The 19462-nt window shown below is 42.0% G+C and overlaps 1 protein-coding gene across 1 annotated transcript in view; it reads left to right on the forward strand.

Annotated features, from left to right (window-relative positions):
- Nucleotides 1-19462, forward strand: part of LOC140487939 (uncharacterized bromodomain-containing protein 10-like) — a 99916-nt gene that overhangs the window by 48264 nt on the left and 32190 nt on the right. The window contains exon 4 of the mRNA XM_072587389.1: nt 16873-16955. Coding sequence (XP_072443490.1) covers nt 16873-16955 — 83 coding nt within the window. The remainder of the gene's footprint in view (nt 1-16872; nt 16956-19462) is intronic.

Consider the following 19462-nt stretch of genomic DNA (forward strand, 5'->3'; position numbering starts at 1 on the left):
GTGGATAGTCTGAAGTGATTATAAATAAACTGCTGGAAACATATTCCCCCAAGTAGCTAAGTTATTAGCCACTGGGTAAAGTCAAAAATCACAGGACACCAGGTTATCGTCCAATAGTTTTATTTAAAGCTTTTGGAGCCCCGCTGCTCCTTCAGGCAGCTAGTGAGTGAGAATACATTGGACACAGAATTTATAAGTAAAAAAACCAAAGGGTTTTACACCTTGTGCGAGTGTATTCAGCAAATCTAAATGGCTATTAAGTCTTTAATCAGTTAGAATGTAGAAGCAGGTTTCTATTGATTAATTTGTAAATCCCAGAATTTCTTTGAAGTCACTGCCCCAAAATAACTTGAGGTTTTATCAGTATAATGATATATTCTGTTTTGTTCAAAAAGCACGCAATCTGTAGACAGTCAGTCAATATAGAATTTTATAAATTCCTACTTTGGAAATAAAACCAGTCTGACTCCAAGTTGAGATGCAAACAGACTTCACACCTAAAATGCATTGTCTGACCTGAGATGTCACCTTTATTCTGATAAAGCTTTAAGTTATTTTGGGGCAGTCACTTGAAAGAAAATCTGAGATTTACATGGTAATCAATCGAAACCTGCATCTTCATTCTAACTGATTAAAGACTTCATAGCCATCTAGGTTTGTTCAATACATTCACATAAGTTGTCTGACCCTTTGAAATTTTACTTATAAATTCTGTGTCCGATGTGTTCTTTCTCACTAGCTGCCTGACGAAAGAGTGTGGCTTCGAAAGCTTGTGGTTTCAAATAAACCTGTTGGACTATAACCCAGTGTCGTGTGATTTTTGACTTTGTTTACCCCAGTCCAACACCAGCACCTCTACATCAATAACCACTGGGTTAACCAGTATTGTTGAATAAATGACAGCATCCAAATCTGTTGGCTATACATGCAAATTTAATTGTTTGTGGCATTGTGGAGATAGCTTAACAGTGAGAAGAGAACAGTGGGATTTATTAAGGTGATAATTTAACTGAAGAAGGGTGAAGTAATAGGATGTATTTGAACTTGGAAAAAGGGAATCTAAGTATAAATATTCAAGAGCATCTACCAGACTGCAATATTATAATAGCTGTAATTATCTCTGGTGGAATCCAAACAAAGCAAACCATATTCTGGAGTTCAGGTTAGAATGTATGCTTAAGTTAGATTCTCTAGTTGGGATTTGAAAATGAGTGAAGATCCTGAAATTGTTGCAACGGAGATGTAATTCACAAGGTTGCTTTGTTAAATGTAGGTGCTTTCCAGCAGAAGCCACGAGCAGTAGAATTCCAAAGTATGTAAAGTTTATGGAGATATGGTGTTTAGGTCAAGGAGGAGAAAATTGGGAGAATAAGGCCCCAAGCTCAAAAGCATAAATGAGTGTGTGTATTATTGTGATGAGATGAGGTTAAGTTAGCTGTGGAGGAAAATATTCAATCACGGTGAAATTGTGCTGACTTGTTTACTGTCTGTTACATTAGGAGGAATGGTCTACCAGAATCACTAAATCAAACATATCACACAGTATTGCCATTATTGATGCTTTTTTATGCTAAAGTTGAAAACAGATTTTCTTACTCCATGCTAATGTCAGTGAATTTGTAGTTTGTTCCATATTAGACAACAATTGTGTACTTTATATTTGGGAGTTGACTATGCAATGTTGAAAAAAAAATGTTATGGTACAATGAAACCTTTAAACTGGGGAGACCCAAGAGACTTGTTCAAGAGGTCCTTTTATTTGAAAATGTCCATGATTTTGAAAAACTAATTGCTGAGCAGTAAAACAGAAGAAGCAAATATTTCCAAATTGGTTGTATTTCATACTGTATTTCATTTTGTCATCCTTGCTTGTTATTTTGACTAATTCTGATGCTGAAGGTCCTTAAAATGTGGATTCTGGAGCCCTTCCAGCAGGGGGCGATGTCATTTAATTTACTGTTCCAGTTCCAGTTTATTGCCATCCCAAGGTCTTTTTCAATCGTTTACTATCTTGGAGACCGTCTACATGTTTGTTATCTCAATACTGTATTTTTATTGTTTAAAAATGTGAATGTTTGGGGAACAATGGGTGAGCAGGTATTCAAGACCTTTTGCATGGTGAGGCTTTCTCAGGAAAGAGAAAGTTATAAATGACATTTATAATGACTTTGCTCCAAACTATTTTTGTTGCACTTCATATGTCTTTTGGAATTCCATGTGTACCACATCAATAGCATTCTCCAAATCAGCCGTCTTGGTTGACTCTGATGCTCAAGAATTATGGCCAATGTCTTTGCAATAACCATTCAATTTCGATCAAGGAAATGCTATCTTGATTTTGGAATCTGCTCTTTTAGCTACCTGCACAAGATAAATTGCTTAATGGCAAGAATACTGAGCTGATCCCAGCCAAATTAGAGGTATGAAAGTCCTCCAAACATCTGCATGGGAGTCCTTGTCTCTGAGGACTGCAGCTGCTAATGCTTCAAGTAATAGGGGATGGAGTAGGAGTCAACCTGATCTTTATCTGATGTCTTGGTGATATAGATTGCCAATTCATTTATTTTTTAGTCTTGGAGATTTGGCCACTTGCTGTTGTGACCACATTTAACTCATGTTGGACAGTTTGGAAAAAGTTATTGTATTTAATGAACAAAGTCTGAGAAGTTGAGAATCTTTATTTATGATTGCATTCAAATGGCTGTTGATAAGAGCAGGCAAAGAGGAGGGACAAGACTGAAAAAGAGGAAACCATTCTTTTCACCTGTTTGCCCCAAACCCACAGTCAAGATTCCTGCACCCCTGCTCAATTTCAGCTGTGAGAATTCCCATCCCATGACTGGTGTTCCTTGCTTTTGTGAGATGGCTATCTATTTACTCCTCCATAACAGCAAAGAGATCCCTCTACTTTAGTGACAGAGCTTTGCAACCATTCAGTTTGAGATGATGGGTTTTCTCTGCTATGCATGCTTGGTAAGAAAATCTCCATTTTCAACTATTTCTTTTCACTGTTGCATGTGTCCACTGTCTTAAGTTGCAGACTTCTTGGTATGTTGAAGGCTGTCCATAATTTGCAATGGCTGTCTCTGCATCTTTTTGAAAGCAGGATGTTTCCTTATGCTGACTGTAATTGCAATTTTGGCACCACTGAATTCGGATTGATACTGAAACGTTGTAGGGTTGGAAGGTTACACTGCAGTATGAGAATTTCCACACTGGAAGTATTTTAATTTGAAATCACCAAAACAATTGGACCTCTGGAGTGTTAGGACCCAGAAAGACAGTGATGCAATACATCAATCTGAGACTGGTGCAATTGAGAAAAGAAACGAGTCAAATAGTCAGTGCAGGCAGGGACAAAGCAGAGAAAAAGGTATGACTGATACGCTCTTGCATTGAAATAAATGCAAGTTAACTTAACAGGGAAGGCAGATGAACTCTGGGCACAGTTAGGAACGTGGGACTGGGATGTCATAGCAAATACAGAAACGTGGCTCGGCATGGACAGGACTGGCAGCTGAATGTTCCAAGGTACAAATGCTACGGGAAAGACAGAAAGGGAGGCAAGAGAGTAGGGGGAGTGGTATTTTTGATAAGGGATAGCATTACAGCTGCACTGAGGGGAGGATATTCATAGAGTCATAGAGATGTACAACATGGAAGTAGACCCGTTGGTCCAACTTGTCCATGCCAATCAGATATCCCAAATCAATCTTGTCCCAACTGCGGCGAAATACATCCAGGTGTTATTTGGGTGGAACTGAGAAATAAGGGATGATCACCTTATTGGGATTGTATTCTAGACCCCCAAATTGTCAGAGAGAAACTGAGAAACAAATATGGAAGGAAATTTCAGTTATCCATAAGAATAATAGGGTGGTTATGGTGGGGGATTTTAACTTCCCAAACATAGACTGCGACTGCCATAGTGTTAAGGGTTTAGATGAAGAGAATTTTTAAAAATACATTTTCTTTTAAAAAGAAAATGTTCAGATTCTGTATTTGAATATACCGACCTGACCTACTCTTGGGAAATAAGGCAGGACAAGTGAGTGAGGTGTCAGTGGGAGAGCACTTCGGAGCTAGAGACCATAATTCTATTAGTTTTAAAATAGTGATGGAAAAGGATAGATCAGATCTAAAAGTTGAATTTCTAAATTGGAGAAATTTTGACTGTATTAGGCAAGAACTTTGAAAAGCTGATTGGGGGCAGCTATTCGTAGGTAAAGGGACAGCTGGAAAATAGGATGCTTTCAGAAATGAGATACCCAGAGTCCAGAGACAGTATATTCCTGTTAGGGTGAAAGGAAAGGCTGGTAGGTATAGGGAATGCTGGATGACTAAAGAAATTGAGGGTTTGGTTTAGAAAAAGAAGGAAGCGTATGTCAGGTATAGACAGGATAGATTGAGTGAATCCTTAGAGTATAAAGAAAGTAGGAATATACTTAAGAGGGAAATCAGGAGGACAAAAGGCGGACGTGAGATAGCTTTGGCAAATAGAGCAAAGGAGAATCCAAAGGGTTTTTTACAAATACATTAAGGACAAAAGGGTAACTAGGGAGAGAATAGGGCCCCTCAAAGATCAGCAAAGTGGCCTTTGTGTGGAGCTGCAGCAGATGGAGGTGATACTAAATGAGTATTTTGCATCAGTGGAAAAGGACATGGGCATGTAGAGAAATAGATAGTGACATCTTGAAAAATGTCCATATTACAGAGGAGGAAGTGCTGGATGTCTTGAAATGCATAAAAGTGGACATTCCCAGGACCTGAATAGGAGTACTCTAGAACCCTGTGGGAAGCTAGGGAAGTGATTGCGCTTCTTGCTGAGATATTTGTATCATCGATAGTCACAGTTGAGGTACCGGAAGACTGGAGGCTGGCTAACGTGGTGCCACTGTTTAAGAAGGGTGGTAAGGTCAAGCCAATGAGCTATAGACTATAGACCAGTGAGCCCGACGTTGGTGGTGGACAAGTTGTTGGAATCTTGAGGGGCAGGATGTTACATGTATTTGGAAAGGCAAGGGATAGTCAACATGGCTTTGTGCATGGGAAATCATGTCTCACAAACTTGATTGAGTTTTTTGAAGAAGGAACAAAGAGGATTGATGAGGGGAGAATGGTAGACGTGATCTATATGGATTTCAGTAAGGCATCCGACAAGGTTCCCCATGGGAGACTGATTTAGCAAGGTTAGATCTCATGGAATACAGGGAGAACTAGCCATTTGGATACAGAACTGGCTCAAAGGTAGAAGCCAGAGGGTGGTGGTGGAGGGTTGTTTTTCAGACTGGAGGCCTGTGACCAGTGGACTGTCATGACGAACAGTGCTGGGTCCGCTACTTTTTGTCATTTTTATAAATGATTTGGATGTGAGCATAAGCGGTTTAGTTGGTAAGTTTGCAGATGACACCAAAATTGGAGGTGTTTTGGACGACAAAGAAGGTTACGTTGAATAACAACAGCATCTTGATCAGATGGGCCAATGGGCTGAGGTGTGGCAGATGGAGTTTAATTTAGATAAATGCAAGGTGCTGCATTTTTGGAAAGCAAATCTTAGCAGGACTTATACCCTTAATTGAAAGTGCATTGCTGAACAAAGAGACCTTGGAGTGCAGGTTCATAGCTCTTTTGAAGTCACAGGTAGATAGGATAGTGAAGATTATGTTTGGTATGCTTTCCTTTATTGGTCAGAGAACTGAGTATGGGGGTTGGGAGGTCATGTTGCGGCTGTACAGGACATTGGTTAGGCCACTTTTAGAATATTGCATGCAGTTCTGGTCTCCTTCCTATTGGAAGGATGTTGTGAAACTTGAAAGGATTTACAAGGATGTTGCCAGGGTTGAAGGATTTGAGCTATAGGGAGAGTTTGAATAAGCTCGGGCTGTTTTCTCTGGAGCATCGGAGGCTGAGGGGTGATCTTCTAGAGGTTTATAAAATCATGACGGGCATGGATAGGATAAATAGACAGTCCTATCTCTGGGGTTGGGGAGTCCAGAACTAGAGGGCATAGGTTTAGGGTGAGAGGGGAAAGATATAAAAGGAACCCTGCTGTACATCTCTATGATTGAGTGCAAAAGAACAAATAGTCCTTGTCAAAAGCTAATGGCCACCATGCTTTCTAAATCACTAACAACTTTTCAAAAAAAACCTTCAAATCCATTGCTGTTATCCTGGAATTGAACTGAGCTTGCTTTGAAATTTGACTTTCAAATCACATATACAATCCCTGCAGTGTCCATTGGATCTGCATCAACCCTCCGAAGAGCATTCCACCCTGACCCAGTTCCCAACCCTAGCACGGTAACCCTGTATTTACCATGGCTAATTCACCTAAGCTGCACACCCCTGGACCCCATGGACTATTTTGCTTGGCTATTTCTGTCGAACCTACACATTTTTGGCTGGAGCTCCTGGCGGAAACTCTACACAGCCAGTCACCGAGAATCAAATCTTCGTCTCTGGTGCTGTGAGGCAGCAGTTCTAACACCTGATCCAGTGTGCTGCTTGGATTAATTTATGAATCTACGAGGTTCCAAGAGTCCAGAAGGTATTAATGTACTTTATGAATTTTTTAAAAATCGTGGGCAAAATGTTAAAATATGTTCATGCACTGAGATGGCAGAGGGAGTTTTCTAAATGTTGCTTTTGATTTTAAGTGCCATCACTGAATGTTGGTGAGCCTCGAACAATGCTCCTGCTATGCTGCACGAGTACACAGGAATGCAGCAATCTGCAAAGTGTTTTGCAGGCTTGTCCCATACTAGCATGTGCACAGTTATAACAAAAAAGCTAAAAGGTGCTGTGCATTTTTGAAGGGAACAGTGGTCTTTTGCAGCTTATATTTGAAAGAGCTAGTTGTTATGGGTACAGTTTATTGGAGTAAGAATCCATAGAGATGGAAACAGAACCTTTGGTCCAACTTGTCAATAGTGATGTGTGAACCTATCCAAAGGAACGTGGCCACCATTTTGAAGACACCTCCAGCTGAAAACCTGAAGACTTGACAAAAATAAGTATAGTCGGTCCTGCTACAACATGTGTTTTGTCTATGCAAATTGGCTTTAAAACGATTTAAGAATGTAGACCATTATTTGTAGAATTCAAGCTTTCCTTACCTGTATTGGCTATGTGAATCTGGCCCCTTTAGTTTAAATGGCGCAACTATTGCACGGTTTTCTTAACGTGAGATTGCATGAGAACGGAACTATTGCGTTATGTCAGAACTGATTCTATTTGCAGCATGGTTTTATCCTGCCACAAGTAATTTAGATTTTCCATTGAAAGTTGTCTACAGCTTATTTTCATGCAGCCATCTACAGCAAGTATCTTGTCTGCCTTTCAACTGCAGGAATGAAATTGTATTTGCACAAACGTTTTACAGTATTTGAGTTACAGTCAATATATGAAGCCCAGGTGGCCCATCTCTTAAAATCTAGTCCATATTTTGAGAATATAAATTTACTTGTTTGATTTTAGAGCATTTGAACATTTGGATAAACCTGGTCTGAAGTGTTGGTGTTGCTGGAGAGTGTTATTTCCCTGCAAGGTGATCTTGTGCAAGATTTAATTACCTAAATTATTTTAACTATGAATATAAATGAATTGCTTTTAATGCTTTTATTTTCTAATTGTTCCTAATATATTCTGCTGTTACCAAGATGCTAGAAGACAAGCAAGATGGACAATGATCTTTTGTCATCCATCAGTACTTAGATGGCCCTTGGAGCTCTAATATGCAGCTTTATGACCAATTAAGCAAAACTTTGGACACCCCTTGTCAGAGAATGCACATGTACCTTAATATAGAAGTGGCCCAAATGGTTTTACAGATAATGGTGGATCTCTACAAAAATAGTGGTGCACAATTGTAAATAGTTCTTGTCTGATTGAAGCTTAACGTGATGTGATCTTCAATGATATATTTACACCAGGACTGGTTTTAATATGGAATATTTTTTGTAGTCAACCACTTATGCTGTTGCTGAAAGCTAAAACATGTTTTGGATCTAACAGCATCTGAAGTATCCTTCCATAGTTGTATTGATGTAAACTATTTGTACTGAGCTATTTGTAGATTTCCTAACCAGTTGATATAAAGAAAATTCCTCAATATAACTATTATTTCCAGAGTTTAAAAGATGCACGACAGTATATTCCCAATTTAATAGGTATTCAAATCAAACTTCTGTTCGGCAGAGATGTGTAAAAGGCAGAAGCAGTTACCATTTTATTGTTGGCTGACTTTAAAATGTATCACTTTGATAAATGAAATTTATGGATTGTGAGAAATAGAAAAGTGAAATCTTGAGTCAAATTTTGATAAACCGAAACTACAGTTGTGGCTAAGTTGCCACCTATTCCTGGCAGCAGAATAGGAAATCTATGAGAAAGATGCACTCTGACAAGCCAGAGTTACAGATTGGTAACACTGAATTAGTTGAATTCAGGCATTTTTGTCTTTTGGCTACGCCTACTAATTGGAAGAGAGTTATGCCATGCAGCACGAGATCAACAAAGTCATCTGGTTAACCCCTCTGGTACATTTACTTTCATTGACACGGTTTGTCTGCATTCCTGATCTAAGCTTCAAAGAAAGGGAAGATTAATGCCCTGATGAACCCAAACAGCCCAATGAATATCTACTTAATCATCTAGCTGTAGCTGCAAACACCATGGCGATGCTATGGGATTTTGCACTGCAGCTCAAAAGCACAGAAACCATGTCAATCAAACATGGCAGACTCCTTGAATGTGATACAAAAGGCCAGAATACTTTTTCCAATGCTAACTCCTAATATTTTTCAATGGTTTAACTGTACAATGTGAGGCCATTGTGAAGTGTGAACGATTTGAAGAACAAGGGCACTGCTCCACTGTTTTTATTTTTCTAAGCACAATTTTTACATGCAAATCGGGTTTAAAAAAAGGCTTCCAAGACTATTTGAAAATTCCACTTGATACTAATTATGGGCTTTTTGACTTAACAATTTTACTGCAGAAGGCACTTGATCATAGTGGTACAGAAGGAGAAAGTGGTTGAAAAGTGGAAAAATATTTTTTAAAAAAACAAAATGAAAGCTTCATCTCAGAATGATACTGAGATTTTGTAATTCCCTTTCAAGTGCAAAGGTTTATTAATATTCTAGGAAGATACTTTTATTTAATGAATACTTGAACTGCTAAGTAACAATCCTAACCTTGTTTGCAGAGCTTAATTGGTAATAAATAGCCATGTGCAGAAACATCTTTAAACTCGTGGGAGGTAGAGGATGCGTGCCTGTTGCTTTGAGAGGCTAATAGCAGGCACTGTAAATGGTTAAATAACTTGTAATGTATCTCCATTCTTCTCTACAATTTACTTAATACTGTTATTGAACTCTGCATTGCTTTGGCAGGACAATCTGGGCCATTAAGTTATCACCGATAAACTATATTTTATACTTGGTGTCCTGTTGCTTTTTTTTCTCTCGGTTCACTTCTCTACCACAAACTTTGGTAACAGATTAGATTAGATTACTTACAGTGTGGCAATAGGCCCTTCGGCCCAACAAGTCCACACAGCCCCGCCAAAGCACAACCCACCCATACCCCTACATTTACCCCTTACCTAACACTACGGGTAATTTAGCATTGCCAATTCACCTGACCTGCACAGCTTTGGACTGTGGGAGGAAACCGGAGCACCCAGAGGAAACCCACGCAGACACGGGGAGAATGTGCAAACTCCACACAGACTGTCGCCTGAGGTGGGAATTGAACCCGGGTCTCTGGTGCTGAGGCAGCCGTGCCACCGTGCCACACCGTGTAATCTAATGTAACCTACCGTTACGGACTAGGCCAGACCACTCAAAATATTCTTAAGCAGGCAGCCCACACCATAATTTTGCAATTCGTTTTGGTAAGTGTACAGTGAAAGTTACCTGGATTAAGTTAGCGAGGCTGACTACCAGGTTTAAAACAGACAAAACATTTATTCACAAAATTACAGAATGAAACATTAAGAATAGAACAAAGAAAGCCTATAGAACTCAGTCTATCCAAATTAGAGTTAAGTATGCTGTTCCGAATTTAGACAATGGTCCCAATAAGCAAGCCCCCTTTAAAACACAGTACAGAAAAGGGTCCAATACTTACAGGTTGAAGTTTGAAGGGCAGAAGAGAGAGTTTCCATACAGCTCACTGTTGAACTTGCAACCAGTTCTGGACTGAACTAAACTGCTCAGCTAGAGAGGTGACCACTCCCCTTTCATTCTGCAGGTCACTTCTCAAACATGACCACTTTGGCCTGAAATCCCATCTGTTTACATATTAACAAAAGGCCTCTCAAAATCCTTTTCATCTCTGTACCAAACCAGTCTGATCGGAGCCCAGCCTGATTTATTAACCTCTGAAAAAAATCAAGGACAAAGTATCCTTGTGCCAAGGAACAGCTTTTAGGAAAAAAACAGGGCTAGCTTTGTGACACCCACTGGTAGCCTAGCACACTAGACCTCAGTTTTATTATTGGAGGTGGTCATAGAATTGAATCCAGTATTATCATCCTATCTGGAGTTGTGTATTTTTAAGATTTTTGAAGTCAATGATACAAGATCCCACAATGAATCTGGAGAGTGTGTGTCAGACTGGCCTCATCAAGAAGCTACATGTAAAGGAATAACTAATCACTGGGATGTAGAAGACACTGTGCATTTCTGGTCATCATGTTTCAGAAAGGACGTAATTGCTGTGGACAGATTGCTAAGCAGATTTACTATAATGAAGCCAGGGCTGGAGAATTGTCGCTATGAGGAGAGTTTGGAAAGGTTGGGGTTGTTTTCCTTGAAACAAAAGTCTGAGGGGTGACATTATTGAGGTATACCAAATTGTGTGGGGTAGAGATAGCGTAGACAGGGGAACCGATTTTCTTTTGCAGAGAACTCAAAAACTAGGAGTTTTAGGTTCAAGCTAAGTGTTAGAAGGAACAGAGGGGACATGAGGAAAATTGTTTTTTTTTTACGTGGGAGGTGCTGGGTGTCCAGAATTCGCTACCTGAATTGGTGATGGTGGCAGAGACTCTAAACCTTCAAAAAGTACCTGGATATATATACTCCAGGGGTGTTGGACCTGTGCAGAAAAATGAAATTAGCAAGGGCAACTGTTTATCTTTGTCATGGACAGGGTGATGATAAGGACACCTTCCATGCTGTGTAATTTCTATGGTTCTATGTATGGTAGTACTGGCATGCATTATTAAAATGGGGCTATCAAACAGTAGTGTATATGAGCTTTATGTGTAAGCTTAATAAAACCTCAAGCTGCATTTAAAAGTAAATAAATGTTCCAGTGACTTAAATGTAACAAGTTGCTGATTCTAGCATAGATTGGTGATCTGTTTTGGATATATTCACTTGTAAGCAAACCTTTCAAACTTTTGCACACACAAGATTCACAAATGATGGACCAATAAGTTGAAATAAAATTTAGATCAAAGACGAGAATGCTCTGTCCTGGAATCCTATCCCTAAAGGTTGAGCACTCTACTCGAGATGACTATGTTGGGATGCAAATAAAACCAACAGAAACAAATCACTGCCAACATGTAGAGGCAAAATTGGAATTCTCTCCAAGAGAAAAACTGGGCAAATCTGGCAGCCTTTTGACACAATATATTCAGGAACCACAAGAATATTTTGTTTGCCAAATTGACATCTTAAGCAAAATACATTTGTCTATGGTGGGCAACTTAGAACAAGCATAGAAAAATAGGCACAGTTGTGAAAGTCATCTATTTTGTGATTGAGCACTGGCTTTTCCTGAATGAGTGCAAAATGTTCAATGCTGTATTGGCACAATAAATCCTTGGGACATACTGCTGACCTAGAGTTGCCCAAAGTCTTGATCTGCTTTTACTGTGTGGAACTCCTCCAGATCTTGCAGACAACAGACTATTCTAACAATCTCTCTTCTATATCAGATTAGACTATTTGCAACCAAGAACCAGACTGAATGTAGATGTTACATGCTTGAACTTAGGCATTGCACAGATTAAATCATCACAAATACAACTCCGGCTCCACTGTTTTCTTATGGCCTTTAATATTTTTCTTTGTTAAGATTTGGTGAAACAGTATTCGATAAATACTGAAAAATAACACATTTTGTAAAAACTCTGTCTTGTTCTTATCAGAGCATTTACAAGAATATCAATGTTGGAATACCCCACCCTGGATGAGTGCAGCTCTAACAGCACTCCAAGCACGAAAGTTCCAAAGCATATTTGATTGGTGCCCCATCGGCCAACTTCAACATTCACTCCCTTTACCACTGACGCACAGGTGCAGCGGTGTGTGCCATCCATAAAATCCATTGCAGTAACTCATCAAGGCTCCTTCTGCACCTTTCAAACCTGTAACTACTCCCTGTAACTTGCAAAGACAAGCGCAGCAGGTATTTGTGAAAACTACAACCAACAAATTGCCCCTCCAAGCTCCATACCATCCTGAGTTAGAACTGTATTTCTGTTCCTTCACTGTTACTGGGTCAAATCCTAAAATTCCTGAACAGCTCTGTGGCTATTGTTGCATGCCAAAGAGTACAATGGATCACCACCTTCTCAAGCGCAATAAGGGGATTTGCAATAAAGTTACGATAGCCAATGAGACGCACATCCTATGAACTACTTAAAACAAAGTAAAGGGAGCAATTGTTTTATACTTTCATTAAAATACTAATGTTATGGTAATAATGTCTTGATGAGAAGATGAAAAGTTTAGATAAAATGTCTTTTTAACAAATTTTTCCTTATCTAATTTCCATGTGAAATGCTAGAATATTCAAGATGCAACTAGGTTTTTTGTGTGAATTATACCAGAGTACTATCCAATGCTTTGACAACCACTTCCACCCTCATTGATGCCACAGACCTGAACATCGCTGATAGATTGCTGACGACACGCACCCTGCAGATCCCACAGCGCAATCCACACCCTGGGTGAACGTCCCTTCCATAATTGTCATCACCCCCAGTCCCTCTGCTACTACTCCCACTCCAGTTACAGTCTCCACCCCCACTCCCAGCTCCATCCCAATACCAGGTCCGAGCTCCCAGCCATGCCGAGTTTTCACTATTCCACAGTCCTCCCCCTCACTGAGGACGAACAGTCAGTAATCAGCAAAGACCTTACTTTCATCCCCCTCTGCTCCTGGATCAATGAATTCAACACGCATTGTGACATCAAACACTTATGCCGCCTCCGGATTACATTTTCTATCAAGACTCCTGCCCACCATCCAAGGATCCCTTCGTCCACCTCCAACACACCCCATCCACCAGGACACCCGTGCCAGTTTGCTACCCGCCCTCGATCTCTTTATTTCCACCTGCCGCTGGGACGTTGATTGCCTCAAACTGTCCGTCCCCCTCCCCCACTCCAACCTCTCGCCCTCGCAACGTGTAGCCCTCAACTTCCTTGGCTCCAATCCGAACCTCACCATCAAACCAGCAGACAAGAGGAGTGTAGTGGTAGTTTGGCGCACTGACCTCTACACCACTGAAGCCAGGCGCCAACTCGTATACACCTCCTCCTACTGCCCCCTTGACCATGGCTTCACCTCCCATCATCAAACCATCCTTTCCCAGACCATACACAACCTCATCACCTCAGGGGATCTCCTACCCACAGCTTCCAGGCTCTTGGTTCTGGAAACCCCGCACTGCCCGATTCTGCCTCCGACCCAAGATCCACAAGTCTGACTACCCCGACCAACCCATCATCTTGGCCTGCTCCTGCCCCATCGATCTAATCTCCACATAGCTCGATACTGTCCTATCCACTGGTCCAGGAACTCCCTACCTATGTTCGGGACACCACCCACTGCCTCCACCTCTTCTAAGACATCCAGTCCCTAATTACTTCCATACGCCATGACCAGGGCCTCCAAGCAGTCCGTTTCTTCCTCTTCTGACATCCCCATCAGTACCCTTCAAGTGACACACGCATTCTTTTGGCTGAACTGGTCCTCACCCTCGATAATTTCTCCTTTGAATTCTCCACTTCCTCCAGGCGAAAGGGACAGCTACAGGCACCCGCATGGGACCCAGCTATGCCTGACTTTTTGTCGGTTATGTGCAACAGTCCATCTTGTGTAATTACACCAGCACCATTCCCCACTTTTTTTCTCTGCATTGGTGCCACCACGAGGAAGTTGAACAGCTCATCGATTTCACCAACCCGCTCCATGCTGACCTTGAATTCACCTGGACCATCTCCAACAGTGACCGACCCAACACTGACATCTTCTACAAACTCACAGCTACCTGGATTACACCTCCTTTGACCCTGCCTCCTGTAAAAATGCTATCCCTTATTCTCAATTCCTGCACCAGTTCCACCATAGAACATACCAGATGGCCACCTCCTTTAAAGACAGCAGTTTCCCCTCCCATGTCATCCAGCTCATCTCATCCATTTCCCGCACCTCCGCCCTCGAACCCTACTCCTCCAATTGCAACATGGACCGAACCTCCTGGTCCTCACTTTCCACACCACCAACCTCCATATACACCGCATCATCCTTTGCCATTTCCACCATCTATAACCTGCCACCAGAGAAATATTTCCCTACGCACCCCTATCTGCTTTTCATAAAGACTGTTCTCTCCGCGAGTCCCTCGTCAGCTCCACCCTCCCACCAACCCACCCTCCCCACCTGGCACCTTCCTCTGCCACCACAGGAATTGCAAAGCATGCACCCACACCTCCAGTGCCCCAAAGAGTCTTCCACATCCATCAGAGTTTCACCTGCACTTTCACACACATCGTTTACTATATCCATTGCTCCTGATGCAGTCTTTTCTACATTGGGAAGACAGGAAGCCTACTTGCAGAGTGCTTCAGAGAACCAACCAACCAACCAACCCCACTGTCCTGTGGCTGAACAGTTCAATTCCCCCTTCCACTCCGCCAAGGACATGCAGGTCCTGGGTTGCCTCCATCGCCACTCCTCACAACCCGACATCTGGAGGAATTACTTCTCATCTTCAGCCTCGGGAGCCTCCAACCCCATGGCATCAATATGGATTTCATAAGTTTCCTCATTTTCTCCCCCCCCCCACCTTATTCCTATATCCAACCTTTCTACTTGACACTGTCCTTATGATCTGTCCTACCTGTCGATCTTCCTTCCCACCTATCCGCTCCACCCTCCCCTGTCACCTATCACATTACCCCCACCGTTATCTACCTATCGCACTCTCAGCTACCTTCCCCCGAGCTCCACCCTCCCATTTATCTCACTACCCACTTGGCTCGTGGCCTCATTCCTGATCAAAGGCTTTTGCCCAAAATCTTCGAGGAGAAAGTGTGGACTGCAGATGCTGGAGATCAGAGCTGAAAATGTGTTGCTGGAAAAGCACAGCAGGTCAGGCAGCATCCAAGGAACAGGATACTTCCATATCCGCCACAAATTCACCTGCACCTCCACACACATCATTTATTGCATCCACTGCACCCGATGTGGCCTCCTCTATATTGGGGAGATAGGCCGCCTACTTGCAGAACGTTTCAGAGAACACCTCTGGGACACCTGGACCAACTGACCCAACCACCTCGTGGCTCAACACTTCAACTCCCCCTCCCACTCCACCAAGGACATGCAGGTCCTTGGACTCCTCCATCGCCAGACCATAGCAACACGACGGTTGGAGGAAGAGCGCCTCATCTTCCGCCTAGGAACCCTCCAACCACAAGGGATGAACTCAGATTTCTCCAGTTTCCACATTTCCCCTCCCCCCACCTTGTCTCAGCCAAATCCCTCGAACTCAGCACCGCCTTCCTAACCTGCAATCTTCTTCCTGACCTCTCCGCCCCACCCCACTCCGGCCTATCACCCTCACCTTGACCTCCTTCCACCTATCGCATTTCCAACGCCCTTCCTCCAAGTTCCTCATCCCTACCTTTTATCTTAGCCTGCTGGACACACTTTCCTCATTCCAGAAGAAGAGCTTATGCCTGAAACGTCGATTCTCCTGCTCCTTGGATGCTGCCTGACCTGCTGCGCTTTTCCAGCAACACATTTTCAGTTTTGCTCAAAATGTCAACTCTCCTGCTCCTCATTTGCTGTCTGACTTGCTGTGCTTTTCTAGTACCACACTCTTGACTCTAATCTGCAGTCCTCATGTTCGCCTAATGCTTTGGCAAGTTCATCTTCCAAGTTTGTTCCCTTATTGAAGACTGGACTATTGGAAATAAAGCAAATGCCAATTGTGCACTCATAGCATGTAATTTCATCCCTTCCCCACTTTATCCTAATGAATTGAAAAATCTTAAAACAGTTAGCTCAGAATTAGACAAATAAAGATGGCACTGAGTGCGTACCTCTGCCATACCAAGTTCATTCAGCATCATTACTGTTGCACAGCTCTTCTTCAAGGTTTTTCTATCCTTCGTTTCTGCTGTCCCTTTAGTGAGGCACGGGATGTTCGATTTCTGAAGAGCCCAGTGGAAATAATTGAATGTACATTGGTATTTGAATGTCACTAAATGGCAACCCAGTAAACCATGGTGCTCTATTCATCAAATATATTTTTAATCTTAACTGTGGTATTTGGAAATAAATGATCAAAAGCATCATGTGTTTATGACAAGATGAGACCATGTTTGTACCTTGACAGTTAAGTTTTACTTTCAGCATGAAATCAATGGAGAATACATGACCATCTGTATAAAGTCAAAATACATAATGCCTGTGAAACATTTTTCTTAGTGAACTTCTCATTATAATTACAAGAACAATTTTAATTTGATAGGTAAATTTCTGTAGAGCATTAACTGATGCTCAATATTTTGAAGAGCTGCAGTTATTTAAATGTGCTTATCTCATGTTTGTTCTCAGCAAAGAAGCCAGATTCTGAAAAGGCAGATGAGAAGAAGAAAAAATTAATATCACCACAGTTGCCTCCAGTGCCACAGTTTCAGGTGAGTTTACTAACACATCAGCAATGTTTTAGGAAATAACGTGAAACTTGAAATTAGTATCAAACTCTCTAGTTGCAGTAATTAGTATTGGTAATCATGTAAATTTTAAAGTGATGGATGTAATTTAATGGAGAATTTTTCAAAACAATGAATGCCATTTATATTTTTCAACATGTATCCTGCCATCACCTCTAGAAATTTTGGTACCAGATTGCATGATTGTTTACAGACTTATTTAGACACTCTGGTCTGCTATCTAGTATCTTAATCCTGGTTTTGCACTGGGTCTGTGGTCACAGTTGTTTACTCTGTATGTATGACTTGGACTATGGAAATTAATGAACTATCACCAAGTTTGCAGATATACGCAGATGGCAAATAGTGAGGGTGATGGTGCCTGCAGAAGGATATAGAGAGTTAAAATGAATGGCAAAAACTTGGCAGGTGGAAGAAAAATAAGGAAAAATGTGAGGAATACAAGTGTTGCACATTATTTAAATAGACAAAGATCCCATTAGGTGCAGTACAATGGTGCAGGGGTCCAAGTGAATGAATCACAAAGCTAGCATTGAAATTCAGTGGATAATTGGAAGGACAAGTGAAATTATTTTTTTCAAAGGGAATGGAGTATAAAAAAGAGAGATATTACTAAAACTATACAAGTCACTAGTCAAACTATGACCGCAATATCACAAATTGAAGCGTGACATCCTAAAAAAAATATATTTACCAGAGGGTAGCATTGCCCTCCAATATGTAAATGATATCCTAATTCCTCAGAGTCCGAGTCAGGACATCAGGAACCTTTAGGGCTAGTATTGCAGGAATTGACAACCACAAGGTTAAAAGTCAGCCCCACAAAGGCGCAGCTTGGCACAACATAAGGCCTATACCTCGGACACCTCATATCGTAGGGACTCAAAGAAATGCCCAGCGAACTCAAGAAGGCAATCCAACTGATGCCACGACCTGCCACTGTCAGGGGAGTTAGAAAGGTCACGGGCCATTCAACTACAGTCAAACTTTAAACCAGAGTTTGCAAAATTGGCTGATCTGATTCAGAGACTAATCAAAGAAGGCAAGTCTGCCTTGGAACCTGTAACCTGGGAGCAAGAACAGGAGGAGGCATAGAGTCAGCTTAAAACTCGGCTCATATCGACCCGCAGGCTAGGGCTGCCAGATCCCAGCAAGGACTTTCACATCCACTGTAATAATGCAGGAGGATTTTACTCTGCAGTGGTCACCCAAGACCATGTTAGCAGGAGAAGGCCCGTAGGGTACTACACCATGGGCCTTGTGGAACTGTTGTGGAATCCTTGTGGCAGGCAAGTCCACGTGTACTGTCTGCCTCTTACTGTAAAAGTGAATTTGTTCTGGGACTCTGGGTGTAACGCAATAGACCAGAAGCCGTCGGCTATGTCTAAAACATTACAGCTGTTTTTTCTTGTGCTCGGGGGCCAAGCTGTTTAAAATGGTGGTGGTGGTGGTGGGGAGGGGGGGCGGGGGGGGGGGCGTCTGCTGCAATTTGGTGGTGACCTTATTTAGTCCTGTCTAATCAATGCTGAGCCTGTAGCTCCCGTCAAGCTTTATTACTGTCCATGTTGGGGATTTAGTTGTACTTGCAATTTCTTCCAGGGTTCCCTGTTTCACTAGTCCTTGTGCTATCTTCACAACTGCTTGTTCTGCTTCGGGTTTTTTTGGGTATTGCCGGTGGGGCTTATGCTGCGGTCCGGGAACCTGTATCTAACTTTGCTTCTGCCCAGGCTCCAGGGACGGAGGCGCAGATGGCTCCGAATCCCCCATTTTCGAGGTTCCAGTCCCTACTCATGACGGTAGCCACTTTAATAGTTTAATAGTGACTTGTAAGTTTCCCAATCTCAGTCTTCCAACCATCCTGTCTGGGTCAGGATTTTCCTTTTGCACAATCAATTAGAACATTACATTCTTTCATGAGATCATATCCCATTATGGTGCCCTCGTTATTTTGACATACATAGAATCTAATGGGGATATATATGTTGTTTATTTCTACGAGGGTAGTTGTGCTTAGATAAGCTGGTGTTTTATCCCCTCCTACCCCAGTTAAGTGAATCATATTGTTTGTGTGGGTTAAGGGTAGGTTTGTGATGGATAGAGCCGCTCTTGTATCCACTAGCATTTCACTTTTTTTTCCCCTCCTATTACTGTGGGTACATAAAGTCTCCCCTGTCCCTTACCCTCCTGAATGGGGCCAGCTGGTTGTCAGCTCTGCTGTCCTCTGGACTCCTGCAGTTCTGTGGTGGTCCAGGTGGTGCTTGCGGGTGCCCCATACATTCCCAGCACACTGCTTCTGTATGTCCTATTCTTTCGCAGTGGATGCAGTATCTTACATTTTTCCCTGGTCTATCTCCTGCTCATGGGACCCTACACTCTCTAGCAAATTGTCCCTGCCAGCCACAGTTGTGGCAGGATCATTTCATTCTATTCTCGTCTCCATTCCGGTAAGCTGCTTTGTCAGGTCTTGTCTT

The sequence above is a fragment of the Chiloscyllium punctatum genome, chromosome 2 (genome assembly GCF_047496795.1).
Source record: "Chiloscyllium punctatum isolate Juve2018m chromosome 2, sChiPun1.3, whole genome shotgun sequence".
In the NCBI taxonomy this organism is placed as follows: domain Eukaryota; kingdom Metazoa; phylum Chordata; class Chondrichthyes; order Orectolobiformes; family Hemiscylliidae; genus Chiloscyllium; species Chiloscyllium punctatum.